The sequence below is a fragment of the Salvelinus sp. IW2-2015 genome, unplaced genomic scaffold, assembly GCF_002910315.2.
Source record: "Salvelinus sp. IW2-2015 unplaced genomic scaffold, ASM291031v2 Un_scaffold2502, whole genome shotgun sequence".
NCBI lineage: Eukaryota > Metazoa > Chordata > Actinopteri > Salmoniformes > Salmonidae > Salvelinus > Salvelinus sp. IW2-2015.
Genome location: NW_019943818.1, coordinates 107795 through 129471, shown reverse-complemented (window position 1 = coordinate 129471; position 21677 = coordinate 107795). Strand labels below are relative to the sequence as shown.

At 43.3% G+C, this 21677-nt stretch overlaps 1 protein-coding gene across 1 annotated transcript; it reads right to left on the bottom strand.

Annotated features, from left to right (window-relative positions):
• Positions 1 to 1225: 1225 nt before the first annotated feature.
• Positions 1226 to 21355, bottom strand: LOC112074117 (monoacylglycerol lipase ABHD6). Its single transcript, XM_070440390.1, is given in 10 exon segments — positions 1226 to 2114; positions 2189 to 2783; positions 3509 to 3609; positions 4389 to 4443; positions 4844 to 5013; positions 14370 to 14506; positions 20911 to 20933; positions 20935 to 20976; positions 20979 to 21023; positions 21143 to 21355. Coding segments are annotated over 9 exon segments (975 nt in total). The 3' UTR covers positions 1226 to 2114; positions 2189 to 2594.
• Between the last annotated feature and the right edge of the window lie 322 nt (positions 21356 to 21677).

The window sequence follows — 21677 nt, the reverse complement described above, 5'->3', positions numbered from 1 at the left end:
CTGTTTGGACCATGATAGTTAGTTGGTGATGTGGACACCAAGGAACTTGAAACTCTCGACCTGCTCCACTTCAGTCCCGTCGATGAGAATGGGGGCCTGTTCGGCCCTCCTTTTCCTGTAGTCCACGATCAGCTCCTTTGTCTTGCTCACATTGAGGGAGATGTTGTTGTCCTGTAACCACACTGCCAGGTCTCTGACCTCCTCCCTATAGGCCGTCTCATCATTGTTGGTGATCAGGCCTACCACTGTGGTGTGATCAGCAAACTTAATGAGGGTGTTGGAGTCGTGCTTGGCCACGCAGCTGTGGGTGAACAGGGAGTACAGGAGAGGACTAAGCACGCACCCCTGAGGGGCCCCAGTGGTAAGRATCAGSGTGGCAGAAGTGTTGTTGCCTACCTTCACCACCCGGGGTCGGCCCATCAGGAAGTCTAGTACCCAGTTGCACAGGGCGGGGTTCAGGTGTTGAATGCTGAGCTGTTGTAGATGAACGGCATTCTTACATAGGTMTTCCTCTCATCCAGGCGGTGTAGGGCAGTGTAATGGAGATTGCTTCATTCGTGGATTTGTTGGGGCGGTATGCAAATGTAGTGGGTCTAGGGTGTCGGGTAAAGTGGCTTCCAAAGCACTTCATGATGACAGTGTAATAAGATGAAAAGAATTGAGCTCGTTCAATCTCATCCAAACCCTGGCCTTCCTAAAGCTGTTGCTTGAAACCTGAAACTAACCCCCAAACTTTTCCTAAAAAGCTTTTCCCCCAACCCTTGAGTCAATATCACTAAGCTTTTCTCACCCCATATCAAGGCCCAGCCCCAAAACCACTGTAGTTCCAGCCTTTATCAAGCCTCAGCCTCACCCCATGTCAAGCCCCAGCCCCAAAACAAATAAGTCCAATGTGATTGGTCCATGAATTTCATGTCAGCATGAGAAAAGAGTTTTATTTTGTGCTTTACGTGAACAAGCAAAAACATTGAGTAGATGGACAATGCATTAACATGTACAAGGATAACAAAAGTGTCACAAATCTATTTATTTTTTTGTCTCAGTGTAACTTAATGACATGGCATCAGCTAAAACGAAACAAAACAAACTTGTTGTGTCTCATTGCATCGATACTCTATCGTCATGCATCGATACTATCAGGTTATATCACAGGGTATAGCAGCGCTTGAAGAAAAAGTACTAAGTTAATAATAATATTACAAAAACGTACGTCATTGTAGCTCCATTGTTTTAAATAACATTTATTTGATCGTAAAACACAATGACAAATGTTTTCTTCAATATGTTCCAAATGTACAAGGTGTAATATGTTGTCTGTGGTTAATAATAAGACCGTGTACCAACCTTCAACAAGACAAATCAAACTAACAACAACAACAACTAGTAGTAGTTTGAGTTTGCGTCTTCCTTTACTTCCTGGGTTTTCAGGCGGGAACAGTCTCAGACACTACCAACCAAAGTCCTTCAGCTGACTCAGAGGTAACACAAACTCAAATTAAGTATAAAATCATGTTTTGGCAAAATCATGTAAGTAAGTTAGTAACACATTGGCAATTAAACAAAGAATATAACATTTTAAATTAAGGTCCTTATAATCACTAAATAAGTGCAATGTCACAATATTGTATCCCAGTATTTTACACAGTCTTCCTTCGCCTTATAATCAAATTCAAGCATGAAACAGCAGCCAGCTGGTTGATGGGCTCATTCCCTGAGGACTAGATTAGAAAAATATTACAAGATAATTTACAGATTAGATTTTTTACAGATAAACGCTCACTGTAGGCTGGTTTCCTGGACACAGATTAAACCTAAAACCTAGTACCTTACTGAAACCCTGACTGAAACCCTGACTGAAACCTAGTACCTCCTGACTGAAACCTAGTACCTCCTGACTGAAACCTAGTCCCTGACTGAAACCTGAAACCCTGACTGAAACCTAGTCCCTGACTGAAACCTAGTCCCTGACTGAAAGCTAGTCCCTGACTGAAACCTGAAACCCCCTGACTGAAACCTGAAACCCCCTGACTGAAATCTGAAACCTAGTCCCTGACTGAAACCTAGACCCTGACTGAAACCTAGACCCTGACTGAAACCTAGTCCATGACTGAAACCTGAAACCCTGACTGAAACCCTGACTGAAATCTAGTCCCTGACTGAAACCTGAACCCTAGTCCTTGACTGAAACCTAGTCCCTGACTGAAACCTGAAACCCTGACTGAAACCTAGTCCATGACTGAAACCTGAAACCCTGACTGAAACCCTGACTGAAATCTAGTCCCTGACTGAAACCTGAACCCTAGTCCCTGACTGGAACCTAGTCCTTGACTGAAACCTGAAACCCTGCCGGAAACCTAGTCCATGACTGAAACCTGAAACCCTGACTGAAACCCTGACTGAAATCTAGTCCCTGACTGAAACCTGAACCCTAGTCGCTGACTGGAACCTAGTCCTTGACTGAAACCTCGTCCCTGACTGAAACGCATGTTCAATGGAGATCAAACCCCCATTGAAAGTGCTTCTTTGTCTAGGACTAGGTTTAACCTTGTCCGGGAAACGGGCACTATAAAAGTCTGAGCTCCAGGTAGTCAGTCTCAGGAGAGTTTCTTGCTGTTGTTAGAGCCAGAGCCAGTGTCGTGTTGGTTATTGATAAAGTCCATGATGAGCTGAGCTGTCTTGCGAGGTCGCTCCATCACCACAGAGTGACCACAGTTGTCCAGCAGGTCCACCTGACAGCCAGAGACGGCTTCCTTCAGCATAGATGATCCAGACACATCCACCACCTGATAGAGGAAGAGAGGAGAGGAGGGAGGGAGTACAATTAAGAGGAACACTCTTGGACCCTTTTCTATCTAGAACCTAAACGGGTTCTTTGGCTGTCCCTATAGGAGAACACTTTGAAGAACCCTTTTTGGTTCCAGGTAGAACCTTTTTGTGTTCCATGTAGAACTTTAAAGGTAGCCTAGTGGTTGGAGCGTTGGGCCAGTAACCGAAAGGTTGCTGGATCGAATCCCCGAGCTGACAAGGTAAAAATGTATCGTTCTGCCCCTGGACAAGGCAGTTAACCCACTGTTCCCCGGTAGGCCGTCATTGAAAATAAGAATTTGTTCTTAACTCGCTTGTCTAGTTAAATAAAGGTTAAATATATATATTTTTTAAAGGCTTCTACTTGGAACCAAAAATGGTTCTCCTATGGGGACAGCCGAATAACCTTTTTTTCTATTCTGTTTTATAATTTTAATCATTACAATTAYAAAGACAAACAGAAAATAACCTAAAATAGTCACATACATTATATACAAAACAAAATCCCTTTTTTCTAAGAGTGTACAATAGTTTACAAGTAGTGTACAAGAGTTTACAAGTAGTGTACAAGAGTTTACAAGTAGTGTATGCACATCCAGTTACTGGCAACTTGCATTACTTGTAATAAAAGAAAGATACACTGTTGATTGCGTCCACAGTTTTATTGTGCAATGTTACGACCCAACGGTCTTGGAATGCTTACCTGGTCATGCTTCCCCCAGATGACCTGTGTTGGGACTGTGATCAGATGCATGTTCTCATGTAAAGAGTGTCTGGACTTCTCTCCTACGATCTCCATGAACACTGAGGAAAGATAGAAGAATACCTATTCACTGAGGAAAGATAGGAGAATACCTATTCACTGAGGAAAGATAGAATGCCTATTCACTGAGGAAAGATAGAATGCTATTCCTGAGGAAGATAGAATGCTATTCACTGAGGAAAGATAGAAGAATGACTATTCACTGAGGAAAGATAGAGATGCTATTCACTGAAGGAAAGATAGAAGAATGCCTATTCACTGAGGAAAGATAGAAGAATGCCTTTCACTGAGGAAAGTAGAAGAATGCCTATTCACTGAGGAAAGATAGAATGCTATTCACTGAGGAAAGATAGAATGCCTATTCACTGAGGAAAGATAGAATGCCTATTCACTGAGGAAAGATAGAATGCCTATTCACTGAGGAAGATAGAAAGAATGCCTATTCACTGAGGAAAGATAGAATGCCTATTCACTGAGGAAAGATAGAAATGCCTATTCACTGAGGAAAGATAGAAGAATGCTATTCACTTGAGGAAGATAGAAGAATGCCTATTCACTGAGGAAAGATGAAGATGCTATTCACTGAGGAAAGATAGAAGAATGCCTATTCAACTGAGGAAAGAGAAGAATGCCTATTCACTTGGAGGAAAGATAGAATATGCTTCACTGAGGAAAGATAAGAAGAATACCTATTCACTTACACATACATATACAATATGCACCACAAAACATTCCACCAGGTGTGATTGACAAGTCTGACAAGATCATTAAATTATTCAATGAATGTTTTTGAAGCAGACATTCAAACCAAGTCCCTCACACTCTCTATAGAAGTCGTTGTTGGGAACTCGAACATCCACCAATCCCTGAAGAATCTGTCAAAAGAATAATACCGGTTATTGTAAGAAACAATGCAGTAGATTGTCGTAAAAAAAAAATGGCAACAAGTTGAAGAGAAGCTTTTGACTAGTTCTAGTAGTAGTCGTCCGGATTTTTTGTTGTTGTTATTGACTAAATCCTGAAGATGTTGACCAGCCGCCAACAACAACAAAACTAAGACCTGGATTCAATCCGATCAGCAGTAGATCCGCGTGATAGCGCRAATGACATTAAAAGGTTATTTTCGATTGAGCCTGAACGTATGCACCGTTTACCATGAATGTGGTTTCCGCGAACGCGGAAAACAATGCTTTGAAAAGGTCCAATTGCCCGACAAAGTGCGATCAGATTGAATCACGGCCTAAGTAATCCCGACTGAACTGTATCGATGACTACCTGTTGAGGGATCTTGAAGCGTACGAAAGAGCAGAGTTTGAGCATATCCTCCATCTCCTCTGGGGTAGAGGGGATCAGAGGAATGCCCTGGGGATCCAGGCTACCACTCAGTTCCTGGTCCTTCTCCAGTTCCCTCAGACGCTCCACAAACGGACTCTCGTTAGGAAGACCTGAAAAAAGACCACAAATAGAAGATCTAAACTGAACAAAAATATAAACGCAACATCAAATCAGATTGTATTTGTCACATGAGCCGAATACAACAGGTGTAGTAGACCTCACAGTGAAATGCTGAATACAACAGGTGTAGTAGACCTCACAGTGAAATGCTTACTTACAGGCCCTTAACCAACAATGCAGTATTAGGAAAAATAAGTGTTAAAAAAAATATTTAAAAAAAATAATAATTAAAGAGCAGCAGTAAAATAACAATAGCGAGGGTATATTCAGGGGGTACCGGTACAGAGTCAATGTGTAGGGGCACCGGTTAGTCGAGGTAATTGAGGTAATATGTACATGAAGGTAGAGGTAAAGTGACTATGCATGGATAACAAACAGCGAGTAGCAGCATAGAAGTGGGGCACAATGCAAATAGTCTGGGTAGCCATTTGATTAGCTGTTCAGGAGTCTTATGGCTTGGGGGTAGAAGCTGTTAAGAAGCCTTTTGGACCTAGACTTGGCGCTCYGGTACCGCTTGCCGTGCGGTAGCAGAGAGAACTGTCTATGACTAGGGTGGCTGGAGTCTTAGCAATTTTTAGGGCCTTCCTCTGACACCGTCTGGTATAGAGGTCCTGGATGGCAGGAAGCTTGGCCCCAGTGATGTACTGGGCCRTACGCACTACCCTCTGTAGTGCTTGCGGTTGGAGGCCAAGCAGTTGCCGTACCAGGCGGTGATGCAAACAGTCAGGATGCTCTCTGTTGCAGCTGTATAACCTTAAGAGGATCTGAGGACCCATGCCAAATCTTTTCAGTCTCCTGAGGAGGAATAGGCTTTGKCGTGCCCTCTTCACGACTGTCTTGGTAGGTTTGGATCATGATAGTTCATTAGTGATGTGGACACCAAGGAACTTGAAGCTCTAAACCTGCTCCACTACAGCCCTGTCGATGAGAATTGGGGCGTGCTCGGTCCCCCTTTTCCTGTAGTCCACAATCATCTCCTTTGTCTTGATCACTTTGAGGGAGAGGTTGTTATCCTGGCACCACACTGTGTTGTTACCTTCCCTCACCACCTGGGGGCAGCCCATCAGGAAGTCCAGGATCCAGTTGTAGAGGGAGGTGTTTAGACCCAGGATCCTTAGCTTAGAGATGAGCTTTGAGGGCACTATGTTAGGGGGAGGGGTGAGCTCTACAGCAGAGCACAAAAGCCGAAGAACATGCTCACATCCAGGTACTTATCACAGGTGCTGGAGTTATAGACTCATGGAAAACAGAACGGAAAAAGCCGCACACTGCTGCTCATGCCCCCAGGTGATATTTATTAACGTTTCTACCCGTTAGGTCTTTATCAGGCATCCATATCCCAGGTGGGGGGAGGAAGGTCCTATATACAGGGGCAGTACTCAGTGACATCACTTCCTGAAACGGGTAGGTACATTTTTTTTTTWATGTATAACATAGTTTCACAATATTAACATTCAATGTATGAAAATATATGATCATACACAGGGAATGTGATCAATATTTACTCTACTCTGAGTCTCACAACTCAATCGCTGGTTTTCTGCCCCTCCCAAAAGATAGAATTTGTAGATAATTGGCCCTCTTTCTGGGACTCACCCACAAACACGACCAAGCCTGGCCTGTTGAGGAGTGACGGACTCCATCCTAGCTGGAGGGGTGCTCTCATCTTATCTATCAACATAGACAGGGCTCTAACTCCCCTAGCTCCACAATGAGATAGCTTGCTGCCTGGCCTGGAACCTGTTAGCCAGCCTGCCAGCTTAGTGGAGTCTGCCACTAGCACAGTCAGTGTAGTCAGCTCAGCTATCCCCATTGACTCCGTGTCTGTGCCTCGATCTAGGTCGGGCAAAACTAAACATGGCGGTGTTCGCCTTAGCAATCTCACTGGAATAAAGACCTCCTCCATTTCTGTTATTATTGAAAGAGATTGTGATATCTCACATCTCAAAATAGGGCTACTTAATGTTAGATCTCTCACTTCAAAGGCAGTTATAGTCAATGAACTAATCACTGATCATAATCTTGATGTGATTGGCCTGACTGAAACATGGCTTATGCCTGATGAATTTACTGTGTTAAATGAGTCCTCACCTCCTGGTTACACTAGTGACCATATCCCCCGCGCATCCCGCAAAGGCGGAGGTGTTGATAACATTTACGATAGCAAATTTCAATTGACCCGTTTTCATCTTTTGTGCTTCTAGTCATGAGATCTATGCAACCTACTCAATCACTAGCTACTGTTTACAGGCCTCCTGGGCCATATACAGCGTTCCTCACTGAGTTCCCTGAATTCCTATCCCACCTTGTAGTCATAGCAGATAATATTCACATTTTTGGTGACTTTAATATTCACATGGAAAAGTCCACAGACYCACTCCAAAAGGCTTTCGGAGCCATCATCGACTYAGKGGGTTTTGTCCAACATGTCTCCGGACCTACTCACTGCCACAGTCATACTCTGGACCTAGTTTTGTCCTGTGGAATAAATATTGTGGATCTTAATGTTTTTCCTCTATCAGACCACCATTTTATTACGTTGGCAACAAATAATCTGCTCAGACCCCAACCAAGGATCATCAAAAGCCATGCTATAAATTCTCAGACAACCCAAAGATTCCTAGATGCCCTTCCAGACTCCCTCCACTTACCCAAGGACGTCAGAGTACAAAAATCGGTTAACCAACTAACTGAGGAACTAAATTTAACCTTCCGTAATACCCTAGATGCAGTCGCACCCCTAAAAACTAAAAACATTTGTCACAAGAAACTAGCCCCCTAGTTTACAGAAAATACCCGAGCTCTGAAGCAAGCTTCCAGAAAATTGGAACGGAAATGGCGCCACACCAAACTGGAAGTCTTCCGACTAGCTTGGAAAGACAGTACCGTGCAGTAYCGAAGAGCCCCCACTGATGCTCGATCATCCTATTTTTCCAACTTAATTGAGGAGAATAAGAACAACCCAAAATGTATTTTTGATACTGTTGCAAAGCTAACTAAAAAGCAGCATTCCCCAAGAGAGGATGGCTTTCACTTCAGCAGTGATAAATTCATGAACTTCTACGACGAAAAGATCATGATCATTAGAAACCAAATTACAGACTCCTCTTTAAATCTGCGTATTCCTCCAAAACTCAGTTGTCTGTACAGAAGTGCCAGGATCTCRGATCAATGGAGACACTCAAGTTTTTTAATCCTGTTTCTCTTCACCCATTCATGGAAATATTCATGGCCTCTAAACCTTCAAGCTGCATACTGGACCCTATTCCAACTAAACTACTGAAAGAGCTGCTTCCTGTGCTCAGCCCTCCTATGTTGAACATAATAAACGGTTCTCTATCCACCAGATGTGTACCAAACTCACTAAAAGTGACAGTAATAGGGCCTCCCGGGTGGCGCAGTGGTCTAGGGCACTGCATCGCAGCGTTAGCTGTGCCACCAGAGTCTCTGGGTTCGCGCCCAGGCTCTGTCGCAGCCGGCCGCGACCGGGGGGTCCGTGGGGCGACGCACAATTGGCCTAGCGTCGTCCGGGTTAGGGAGGGTTTGGCCGGTAGGGATATCCTTGTCTCATCGCGCTCCAGCGACTCCTGTGGCGGGCCGGGCGCAGTGCGCGCTAACCAAGGCGCACGTGTTCTCCACACATGGGCACTGCCCTACCGTTGTAGAAGCAGCGCGGTGTTTGCTTCGAACCATACTTTACCTCTCTCTCCCACCTTTACGGGAGTTTACGATATACAAATCAAATACTACATATACCACAAAATGGGAGAAAAGGGATAAAATTTAAAAAAAAAATAATATAAAAAAACTGACAGTAAAAACCTCTCTTGAAAAACAAACCTTGACACAGAAAATATTTTAAAAACTAAAAATCGGCCTGTATCGAATCTCCATTCCTCTCAAAAGTTTTAAAAAGATGTCGCAGAACTCACTCGCTTCCTGAAGACAAACAATGTATACGAAATGCTTTAGTCTGGTTTTAGACACCATCATAGCACTGAGACTGCACTCGTGAAGTGGTAAAACCTTTTAATGGTGTCAAACCAAGGCTCGGCATTCCTTCTCTCCTAACCTTATCTGCTTTGATACCATCGATCACCACATTCTTTTGGAGAGATTAAACCCAAATTGGTCTACACGGGCAAGTTCTGCCTGGTTTAGATCTCATCTGTCGGAAGAATCAGTTTGTCTCTGTGGATGGTTTGTCCTCTGACAAATCAACTGTAAATTTCGGTGTTCCTCAAGGTTCCGTTTTAAGACCACTATTGTTTTCACTATATATTTTACCTCTTGGGATGTAATTCGAAAACATAATGTTAACTTTCACTGCTATGCGATGACACACAGCAGTACATTTCAATGAAATATGGTAAGCCCCAAAATCCCTCCTCGAACCTTTCAACAAAGGAGAGCTGCAAACTTCTTACATTTAAACTCGACTAAAACAAGATGCTTGTTCTAGTCCCACGAAACACGAGATCTTCTGTTGAATCTGACAATTAATCTATGGTTTACATCGTCTCAAATAAAACTGGAAGGACTCGCGTTACTTCTGGACCCTGATCTCTCTTTTGACAACATATCAAGACTGTTTCAAGACAGCTTTTTCCATCTACGTAACATTGCAAAATCAAAACTTTCTGTCCAAAAATCAGAAAAATGTATCCATGCTTTTTCACTTCTAGTTAGACTACTGCAATGCTCTACTTTCCGGCTACCCGGATAAACACTAAATAAACTTCAGTATGCTAAACACGGCTGCTAGAATCTTAACTAGAACCAAAAAATGTGATCATATTCTCCAGTGCTAGCCTCTCTACACTGGCTTCCTGTAAGATAGGGCTGATTTCAATTTTACTGCTAACTACAAAGCATTACATGGCTTGCTCCTACCTATCTTTCCATTGTCCTGCCTACATACTACACGTACCTATGGTCACAAGACCAGCCTCCTAATTGTCCCTAGAATTTCTAAGTAATCAAATCAATCAAATCAAATCAATCAAATCAATTTATTATCACATACACAGTATCAATTTAATCATGGTAGCGAAATGCTTTGCTTCTAGGTTCCACAATGCAGTAATAACCAACAGTAATCTAACCTAACATTCCACCACTACTTTACACACACACACAAGTTGAAGGATAAAGAATATTACATAAAGATATATGATGAGTTGTACAACGCATGGCAGATGCAGTGATGTATAGAGAACGGTTATACATATAATGATACTGTAGGTATGTAAACATAAATGGCATATTTAAATTGGCTATGGTACATTATTCATAAATCAAGATGCAAATGATATAGAGTACGTATATACATATAATGTAATGATAGGTATTGAAACATTATTAAGTCATTGCTTAAAGTGCTAGTGTACATTTTACATAATTTCCATCAATTCCCATTTTTAAATGGCTGATTGTCAGTAGTTGGCACGGCCCAATGTTAGTGTGGGTTAAACAGTCTATGGCCTTGAATAAACTGTTTTCAGTCTCTCGTCCCTCTTTGAGCACCTACTGACCTCCCTTCTGGATGATACCGGGAACAGCAGCTTGGTTTGTTCCTTGATTACTATGCCTCCTTACATCGGTGTAGTTCCTGGAGCAAGTGGTTTCCCTGTATCTTGCTGCATACCTCACTACCCTCTAGAGCCTTAGGTTGTCGGAGCAGTGCCTCCAGCGCTGATACACCCGACAGGATCTCTCGATGCACCTGTAAAGTTTGTATCTGTTTACAAGCCGAATTTCTTCAGCCCTGCGAGTTAAAGCGCTACTGCCCTTCTTCACAACGCTGTCTGTTTGGACCAATTCAGTTGTCCGTGATGTACACCGATAACTTAAAACTTCCACCTTCTCCACTACTGACCCGTCATGGATAAGGTGGCTCCCTCTGCTGTCTCCTAAGTCCACAATCATCTCCTTTGTTATTGTTGATTGTATGAGTTATTTTCCTACACCACACTCCGAGGGCCCCTCACTCCTCCCTGTACCTCTCGCGTTTGTATCAAGCCTACACTGTAGTGTCATCCGCAAACTTATATCGGAGTGAGCGTATCGTCACCATCGTGGTAACAGATACAGACTCAAACGCACCCTTGCCCCAGTGTTGAGGATCAGCGGTGGAATTGTTGCCTACCTCACCACCTGGGGGCGCCCGTCAGGATCCAGGACCCATTGCACAGAGCGGGTCGAGACCCAGGGTCTCGACTGATGACATTGGAGTACTATTGTTAAATGCTGAGCTGTAATCGATGAACAGCATTCTCACAATGGGTATTCCTCTTTTCCAATGGGTAGGCATGGTCAGTTCGATTGCGTCGTCCGTGGACTATTGGGCGTAAGCAAATTGGAGTGTCTAGGGTTCCGTAGGAGTGATATGTCCTTGACTGTCTCTCAACACTTCATATGACGATGATGCTACGGGCGATATCGTTTAGCTCAGTTACCTAGGCTTCTTGGAACAGAACAATGGTCCCTCTTAAGCATTGGGAACACAGACTGGGAATAAGGATGATGAATATTCCGTAAACCAACCACAGCTGGTCTCCATGCTCTGAGACCGCTGGAATGCCGTCTGGGCCTCAGCCTTCGAGGGTTAACACGTTAAAATTTTACTCACCTCGGCTGCAGTAAAGGAGACCGCGAGTTTTGTAGGGGGCCGTGTCAGTGTCACTGTATTGTCCTCAACGGGCAAAAAAGTGTTAGCCTGTCTGGGAGCAAACATCCTGTCCTCGACGGGCTGGCTTTTCTTTTTTAATCGTGATTGACTGTAGACCCTGCCACATAACCTCTCTGATGCGGTGTTGAATTTCGACTCGATTTTTCTTTTTTTTGTTTTGCTAATTGCCTTGTGCCGGAGAATAGCTACACTGTTTGTATTCGTCATGCTTTCGTCACCTTGCCCTGGTTAAAAGCAGTGTCCGCTTTCAGTTCACCGATGCTGCCGTCAATCCACGGTTCTGGTTTGGAATGTTTTATCGTTGCTGTGGTACGACATCTCAATCACTTCCTAATGAACTCTCACCGAATCAGCATTCGTCAATATTGTTGTTGACCGATCGGAACAATTCCAATCCGCGTATCGAAGCAGTCTTGAAGGTGGATTCAGTTGTCGACCAGCGTTAACAGACCTGAGAGCGTTGTTTTGATGTTCTGTTGTAGCAGGAATCAACAAAATGGAGTCGTGTCAGCTTTTCCAAAGGCCGGGAGGCCTTGTAAGCTGTCGGAAATTAGTTAGGCAATGTCCTGTTTTTCCAGCCCTGGTAGCACAATCGATATGCTGATAGAATTTAGGGATTTTTTTTAGATTAGGCTTGGATAAAATCCCCAGCTACGATGAATGCAGCCTCAGGGTGTGTGGTTTCCAGTTTACAAAAGTCAGATAAAGTTCTTCAGCCATCGATGTGTCTGGCTGGAATGTAACGCTGTGATTATGATTGACGAGAATTCCTTAAGATAATGCGGTCGACATTTGATTGTGAGGAGTTCTAGATAAGGTGAACAACGACTTGAGTTCTTTTGTGTTATTATGATGGTCAACCACTTCTCGTTAATCATAAGGCATACCCCCCGCCCGCTCTTCTTACCGGAAAGATTGTTTGTTTCTTCGGCGGCGATGCATGTGAGAAACCAGCTGGCTGCACCGACTCCGTTAGCGTCCTTGAGGTACCAGTTTCGTAAGGCAGAGCACGTTCAATCCCTGATGTCTCTCTGGAATGCTGCCCGTGCTCATTTCATCAACCTTTTCAAGAGACTACATGCAGTAGTATGCTAGAGTGAGCGCGATGTGCCCGCTCCGAAGCCTGACCACGAGACCGCACGTTTTCCCCTTTTCCGGCGTCGCACAGGTCGCGCGGCTGGGATCAGACATTGTATTGTGTGGAAGGCAAAGACACTGGATCCGTTTCGGGAAAGTCATATTCCTGGTAGGAACGGATGGTGATTAGCGTTAATCGTATATTCAGTAGTTCCTCCCGACTGTATGTAATGAACCTAAATTACCGCGGGTACACGATGGTAAGAATAACACGTAAAAAAAAAATACTGCATATTTCCAAGGAACGGAAGCGAGGTGCCATCTCTATCTGGCGGCCAACTAAGTCATAACACGAGGCAGCTTTCCTCTAAGAGCCATTTTATGGAATGGTCTGCCTATCAATGTGAGAGAAGGCAGACTTTATTGAAGACTCATCTGTTCAGTAGGTCCTATGATTGAGTGTAGTCTGGCCCAGGGGTGTGAAGGTGAACGGAAAGGCACTGGAGCAACGAACCGTCCTTGCCTGGCCGGTTGCCTCTCTGCCTCTGACCCTATTAGGGGGGYTGAGTCACTGGCTTACTGGTGCTCTTTCATGCCATCCCTAGGAGGGGTGCGTCACTTGAGTGGGTTGAGTCACTGAYGTGATCTTCCTGTCCAGGATGGYGCCCCCCTTGGGTTTGTGCYGTGGGGGAGATCTTCATGTGCTATACTCAGCCTTGCAAACCCACAGTTTCATCCGCTGTCCGGGTCTCAGACAATCCCGCAGGTGAAGAAGGCGGATGTGGAGGTCCTGGGTTGGTGTGGTTACACGTGGTCTGCGGTTGTGAAGCCAGTTAGACGCACTGCCAAATTCTCTAACACGAAATTGGAGGTGGCTTATGGTAGAGAAATTAACATTAAATTCTCTGGCAACAGCTCTGGTGGACATTCCTGCAGTCAGCATGCCAATTGCATGCTCCTTCAAAATTTGAGACATCTGTGGCATTGTGTTGTGTGACAAAACAGCACATTTAGAGTGGCCTTTTATTGTCCCCCAGCACAAGGTGCACCTGTGTAATGATCATGCTGTTTAACCAGCTTCTTGATATGCCACACCTGTCAGGTGAATGGATTATCTTGGCAAAGGATAAATGCTCACTAACAGGGATGTAAACAMATTTGTTCACAACATTTGAGAGAAATCCTATTTTTGTGATATATGGAACATTTCTGTGATCTTTTATTTCAGCTCATGAAACATGTTGAGTTTATATTTTTTTATTCAGTGTAAAGAAACATCTAAGAAAATGATCCAGAAGGCCTATTGGCATAAGGAGTTCTATAATTCATATTTTGTGCAAGAATTAACATTACGAATATTTCAACCAGYCCCACAAACCCACCCTTATTAGAAAAACTTAAACACAATTAATCATAGAATAGGATATTGTCAGGTAGCATATATATTTAAAAAAACGTGTTGTTATATGATTGCAATCTCGGCGCTTGGTGTCACCTTGCGAGAAAATATGTCACTATGTACATTTTATGCAGCAACAGCCATTTTGAAAAGTTACTTTTGAACGTAGACATTTGTACCTGCCGGACAGATGAGGGTGACACTGCAAAGATCGTTGGGGTAACGGGCAGCGTATACTCCGGCAACGTTTCCTCCCATGGATGTGCCCACTAGGTGGAAGGGCCTCTTGGTCAGACGGACACTCTCCACRAACTGGACAGACACAGAGGGGACACAGAGACATGTTGTAATCCAGCATAAAAACATAACAATAGCAGTTCACAGTAGTTATCCAGCCGCTAATGAAGAAATAAATACAACAGTCAGTATCTGAGAGCTCTATGCCATTTCATTATATACAGTATATATATTTGGGGTGGCAGGGTAGCCTTAGTGGTTAGAGTGTTGAACTAGTAACCGAAAGGTGGCAAAGAATCCGAAGCGACAGGGACATCTGTCATTCTGCCCTGACAAGGCAGTTAACCCCTGTTTCAGGCCGCATTGAAAATAAGAATTTGTTCTTAACTGACTTGTCTAGTTAAATAAAGGTTAAATAAAAATACTAATATACCACATTAGTATAGAATAAATGATCCTTTTCCTTAATTTTTATTTATTTTTAAATCTTTATTTATCAGTATATTTAATTCCACCATATTATTTTTTCCCCCGGGGATAATATTGAAAATGTAACAAAATGTAACCTTTATGGATTCTTTGAAGAATGGGTTATGTCTATAAGAAATAATGCAGAACGAAGTAAGTGACAAGACTTTTTGTATAAATGTAAATATTTTGAAATAAAAGGAGTTGGTCTTTTCTAAGATTTTACATGAGATCCAACTCATATTTACATCTAGTTTGAATCCATGAGGCTTTCAGCGATTGATTCAAAGCTTCAATGCTCTTATGTTCAGCCCTCCATTGTATCTAAATAGATGCATTTCATTTGACCTTTTCTGGAAACTGAAAGATCTAAAGATGAAAAGCTTCAAACTGCAGAAATGGGGATGGAAGTGACAAGAAGAGACAGACGAACTGTGAGACAATGAAAGAGACAATGAACGTGTTGATCAACATCACTAACAAGACAAGATTTATCTTTCACTGCAATAGTATTTTTGTCAATTTTAGTTAGTTCAAAAAAAATCTCCATCTTTCTGGAATGTACAGAGCATTCGGAAAGATTCAGACCACTTGACTTTTTCCACATTTCGTTACGTTACAGCCGTATTAATAGTTTCCCCTCATCAATCTACATAAAATACCCACAATGAAAAAGCAAAACAGGTTTTTAGAAATTCTTGCAAAGTATAAAATAAATAAAAAGGAAATATTCACATTTACATTCAGACCCTTCACTCAGTACTTTGTTGAAGCACTTTGGCAGTGATTACAGCCTCGAGTCTCTTGGGTATGAACACAAGCTTGGCACATCTGTATTTGAGGAGTTTCCCGTTCTCTGCAGATCCTCCAAGTTCTGTGGTGGATGAGGAGCGTCGCTGCACAGCTATTTTCAGGTCTCTACAGAGATGTGTGATCGGGTTCAAGTCCGGGCTCTGGCTGGGCAACCAAGGACATTCAGAGACTTGTCGAAGCCACTCCTGCGTTGTTGGCTGTGGCTTAAGATTGTTATCCTGTGGAAGGTGAACTTCAGCCCAGTCTGAGGTCCTGGGGCTCTGGAGCAGTTTTCACAAGGATCTCTCTGTACTTTGCTCCGTTCATCTTTCCCTCGATCCCTGAACTATCCCAGTCCCTGATGTTGAAAACCATCCACAATGGATGCTGCCACCCATGCTCACCTTAGGGATGGTGCCAGATTCCTCCAGACGTGATGAATGGAATAGAGGCCAGAGAGTTCAGTCGTGGCTTTCATCAGACCAGAGAATCTTGTTTCTCATGGTCTGAGTCCTTTGGCAAACTCCAAGCGGACTGTCATGTGCCTTTTACTGAGAGAGTGGATTCCGTCTGGCCACTACCATAAATGCCTGATTGGTGGAGTGCTGCAGAGATGGTTTGGTACCTTCCCCAGATCGACCTCAGGTGGTATTTGCTCTGACATGCACTGTCAACTGTGGGACCTTATAAAGACAAATGTGTGCCTTTCCAAATCATGTCCAATCAATTGAATTTACCACAGGTGGACWCCAATCAAGTTGTAGAAACATCTCAAGGATGATCAATGGAAACAGGATGCACCTGAGCTCAATTTCAAGTCTCCTAGCAAAAGGGTCTGAATACTTATGTAAATACGTTTTTATTTTTTTATTTTAAATACCTGTTTTCACTTTGTCATTATGTGTTATTGTGTGTATATTGATGTGGAAAAAATATAATTGAATCAATTTTAGAATAAGTGTGTAATGTAACAAAATGTGGAAAAAGTTAAGGGGTCTGAATACTGGGCCATTGCTCCACTTAATTGGTACGCAACAGGGCAAAAGATAGTTGGACTTTCTTAGGGAACCCACTCTCAAAATGGGGCATTTCTCATCATTTTCGCCAGGCATAAATGAGACCCATGTTGTCCAAAAAGTTATACTTTTGATTTATCTGTCAATACATTTTTCCCCCCCAAGAGTCTTCATGATCATCCAGGTGCTTTTAAGCAAACTTGAGTCAACCTTTTGGACGAGATGGGTCTCATTATGTCTGGTGAAAACCAAACACTGCATTCCACAGTAAGAACCTCATACCAACGCTCAAGCATGGATGTGGTAGAGTGATGGTTTGGGAATGCTCTGCCGCCTCAGGGCCTGGACGACTTGTCTTAATAGAAGGAACCATGAATTCTGCTGTGTATCAGAGAATTCTACAGGACAATGTCAGACCATCCGTCTGTAAGCTGAATCGCAGCTGGGTCATGCAGCGAGACAACGATCCAAAACACATAATCAAATCTACATGAAAATGKTTTTTTTTTTWAATGTTTTGGAATGGCCTAGTCAAAGTCCAGACCTAATCCAATTTGAGATGTTGTGGCAGGGCCTGAACCGAGCAGTTCATGCTTGAAAACCCACAAATGACCTCGTTCTGCATGGAAGAGTGGGCCAAAATTCCTCCAATTCTCACTGATCAACAACTACAGGAAGTGTTTGGTTGGAGTCATTGTAGCTAAAGGTGGTACAACCAGTTAGTGAGTATAAGGGGGGCAATTACTTTTTCACACTTAGGAATTGGTGCTTTTATAACTTTGTTAAATGAAGTAAAACAAATGTTTTGTTATTTGTAAACTCAGGTTTCCTTTATCTAATATTAGGTTTTGGTTGAAGATCTGATTGGCCCAAAAAATGGCGCCGAAGACCATGGCTGACGTTTTACATTATTTTACCAATTGTGCTGTTTTGTCAATTTTTTTGCGTTTTGTGTAACYTATTTTTTTTWACTTATTGTGTACATAATGTTGCTGCTACCGTCTCTTATGACCGAAAAAAAACTTCTGGACATCAAAAAAGTGATTACTCAACACGGACTGGAAGAACATTTTTCCTTTAACGAGTCCTACCAGAAGGATATCCTACTTTCACTGGAACGGGCCCAGATCCACACCTTTGCGTGAAGAAAAGACGCCGGAAAAGGGGACGCAGATCGGGGATCCTTCTGAGAATCCGGAGGCCAGCGAGAACTACCAATGCCTTCCATTCTCCTTGCTAACGTGCAATCGTTAGAAAATAAAATGTATGACCTRYTAAGATTATCCTACCAACGGGACATTAAAAACTGTAACACATCTTATGTTTCACCGAGACGTGGCTGAAGGAARAAACGGACAATATAGAGCTGGCGGGATGTTCCATGCACCGGCAGAACAGAGACGCTACCTCTGGTAAGACGAGGGGTGGGGGTGTGTGTCTTTTTGTCAATAACAGCTGATGTCTAATATTAAAGAAGTCTCGAGGTATTGCTCGCCTGAGGTAGAGTATCTTATAATAAGCTGTAGAGACCGCACTATCTACMAAGAGAGTTCTCATCTGTATTATTCGTAGCCRTCTATTTACCACYACAAAGCGAAGCTGGCGCTAAGACTGCTCTCAACCAGCTCTATAAGGCCATAAGCAAACAAAAAATGCTCACCCAGAAGCGGCGCTCCTAGTGGCCGGGGACTTTAATGCAGGGAAACTTAAATCAGTTTAACCAAATCTTTACCAGCATGTCACATGTGCAACTATGGGGGGAAAAAAATCCAAGACCAACTTTACTCCACGAACAGAGATGCATACAAAGCTCTCCCCTGCCCTCCTTACAAGCAAAAACTAAAGCAGGAAGTACCAGTGACTCACTCCATACGGAAGTGGTCAGATGATGCGGATGCTACACTACAGGACTGTTTAGCTAGCACAGCCTGGAATATGTTMCGGGATTCATCCAATGGCTTTGAGGAGTACACCACCTCAGTCATCGGCTTCATCAATAAGTGCATCGATGACGTCGTCCCCATAGTGACTGTACGTTCATATCCCAACCAGAAATCATGGATTACAGAAGACAACATCCGCATGAGCTAAAGGCTAGAGTCGCGGCTTTCAGGAGCGGGAGACTAATCCGGACGCTTATAAGAAATCCCGCTATGTCCTCAGCTAGCTGTCTGAAGATGAAATGTATGACTATGACTGTGATATGTGGTTGTCCACCTAGCTATCTAAGATGAATGTACTGACTATGATGGTTTTTTTTGAAAAAAAATTTATGGGGTGGGGGGGTTTTGTTCCCCACCTAGCTGTCTGGAGGATGAACTGTACCTGACTATGACTGTGATATGTGGTTGTCCACCTAGCTATCTGTAAAGATCGAATGTTATGACTAATGATGATATGTGGTTGTCCGCACCTAGCTACTGAAGATGATGTATGACTATGACTGGATATTGTGGTTGTCCCACTGCTAATCTGTAGTAATGAATGTACTGACTATGATGTGATATGTGTTGTCCGCACCTAGGCTATCTGTAGATGAAATGTATGATATGACTGATTATGTGGTTTGGTCCACCTAGCTATCTGGAGATGAAATGTACTGACTATGACTGTGATATGTGGTTGTCCCACCTAGCTATCCTGAAGGATGAATGTACTGACTATGACTGTGATATGTGGTTGTCTCAACCCAGCATCTGAAGATGAATGTACTGACTATGATTGAGATATGTGGTTGTCTCACCTAGCTATCTGTAGATGATGTCTGACTATGCACTGTGATATGTGGTTGTTCACCCAGCTATCTAAGATGAATGTTACTGACTATGACTGTATATGTGGTTGTCCCCTAGCTATCTGAAGATGAATCGTACTCGACTATGATTGAGATATGTGGTTGTCTCACCTAGCTTATCTGAAGATGAATGTACTGACTTGACTGTGATTATGTGGTTGTCCACCTAGCTATTGAAGATGAATGTACTGACTATGATGTGATATGTGGGTTGGTCTTAACCCAGCTATCTGAAGATGAATGTACTGACTATGACTGTGATCTGTGGTTGTCCCACTAGCTATCTTGAAGATGAATGTTGACTATGCTTGGATTGTGGTTGTCTCACCCAGCTATCTGAAGATGAATGTACTGACTTACGACTGTGAATATGTGGTTGTCCCAACCCAGCTATCTGAAGATGAATGTACTGACTATGATTGAGATATGTGGTTGTCTACCTAGCTATCTGTAGATGAATGTTTGACTATGACTGTGATATGTGGTTGTCTCACCAGCTATCTGAAGATGAATGTACTGACTATGATTGAGATATGTGGTTGTCTCACCTAGCTATCTGAAATGAATGTCCGACTTGCCTGTAATATGTTGGTTGTCTCCAACCAGCCTTATCTGAAGATGAATGTCTAGCCTATGATTGAGATATGTGGTTTGTCTCACTAGCTATCTGTAAGATGAATGTACTGATATGACTGTGATATGTGGTTGTCTCACCTAGCTATCTTGTAGATGAATGTACTGAACTAATGATTGAGATATGTGGTTGTCTCACCTAGCTATCCCCTGTAGTGAATGTACTGACTACGACTGTGATATGTGGTTGTCTCACCTCAGCTATCTGTGAATTGACTGTCTGACTATGACTGTGCTATGTGGTTTGTCTCACCTAGCTATCTGTAGATGAATGGTATGACTATGATTGAGATATGTGGTTGTCCCACCCAGCTCTCTGTAGATGAATGTACTGACTATGATGTGATATGTGGTTGTCCCACCTAGCTATCTGTAGATGATGTACTGACTATTGATTGAGAATATGTGGTTTGTCTCACCCAGCTATCTGTAGATGAATGTAACTGACTACGACTGTGATATGTGGTTGTCTCACGCTAATCTGTAGATGAATGTACTGACTACGACTGTGATATTGGTTGTTCTCACTAGCTATCTGAGATGATCGGTACTGACTTATGATTGAGATAATGTGGTTGTCTACACCTAGCTATCTGAAGATGAATGTACTGATCTATATTGAAGATATGTGGTTGTTCTCACTTGCTAAAGAGTTCCTGCTAAAATTACTAAATTTTAAATGTGATTTGGTAGGCAGTACAGTATACAGGGTTTACAGTGGTGTAACGTGACGGAGAGCTTACAGAAGGAAAAGTGAATGTTAATCAATCATCAGTACTGCGTATCCTCTTGCTTTGTCCCTCCGATGGAATAGTCTCTGGCATCGGTGCGGCCTGGTGCCTCAGTGTCCCGGGCATGTCAACGCACAGCAGGTGCTGGTGCTTGGCAGGAAGCTACAGATAGACTTACAGCACAGTTAACCCCAACCACACTGTCTATCTGGCAGCGTTAACCGCAGACCACACTGTTCTATCTACTACAGAACTGACTTCCATACAGCAGCAGTTCACACCCCAACCGTTTGATGACCACTGATCAAGATCAAATTGTATTTGTCACTGTGGGGCTGATGATGTAGGCTGCCATGGGTGCCCGTGTGGCTGATGATGGTGTGGAGCTTGATGATGTAGGCTGATGTGCCCGGTGTGGCTGTTGATGTGGCGCTGATGATGTAGCTGCATGTGCCCGTGTGCTGCTGCTGTGGAGCTGATGATGTAGGCTGCATGTGCCCGTGTTGGCGTGTCCTAGCTACAGAACAGCTTGATGATGTGGGGCTGATGATGTGGGGCTGATGAATGTAGGCTGCATGTGCCCGTGTGGCTGATGATGTGGGCTGATGAAATGTAGGCTGCATGTGCCGTGTGGCTGATGATGTGGATGATGATGTAGGCTGCATGTGCCCGTGTGGGTGTCTAGTACAGAACAGCTGATTGAGTGGGGCTGATGATGTGGGGCTGATGATGTAGGTGCATGTGCCCGTGTGGCGTGTCCTAGCTACCGAACAGAACCCTTGCTGTCTCAGCAGACCCAGTATTCTGCTTTATCAT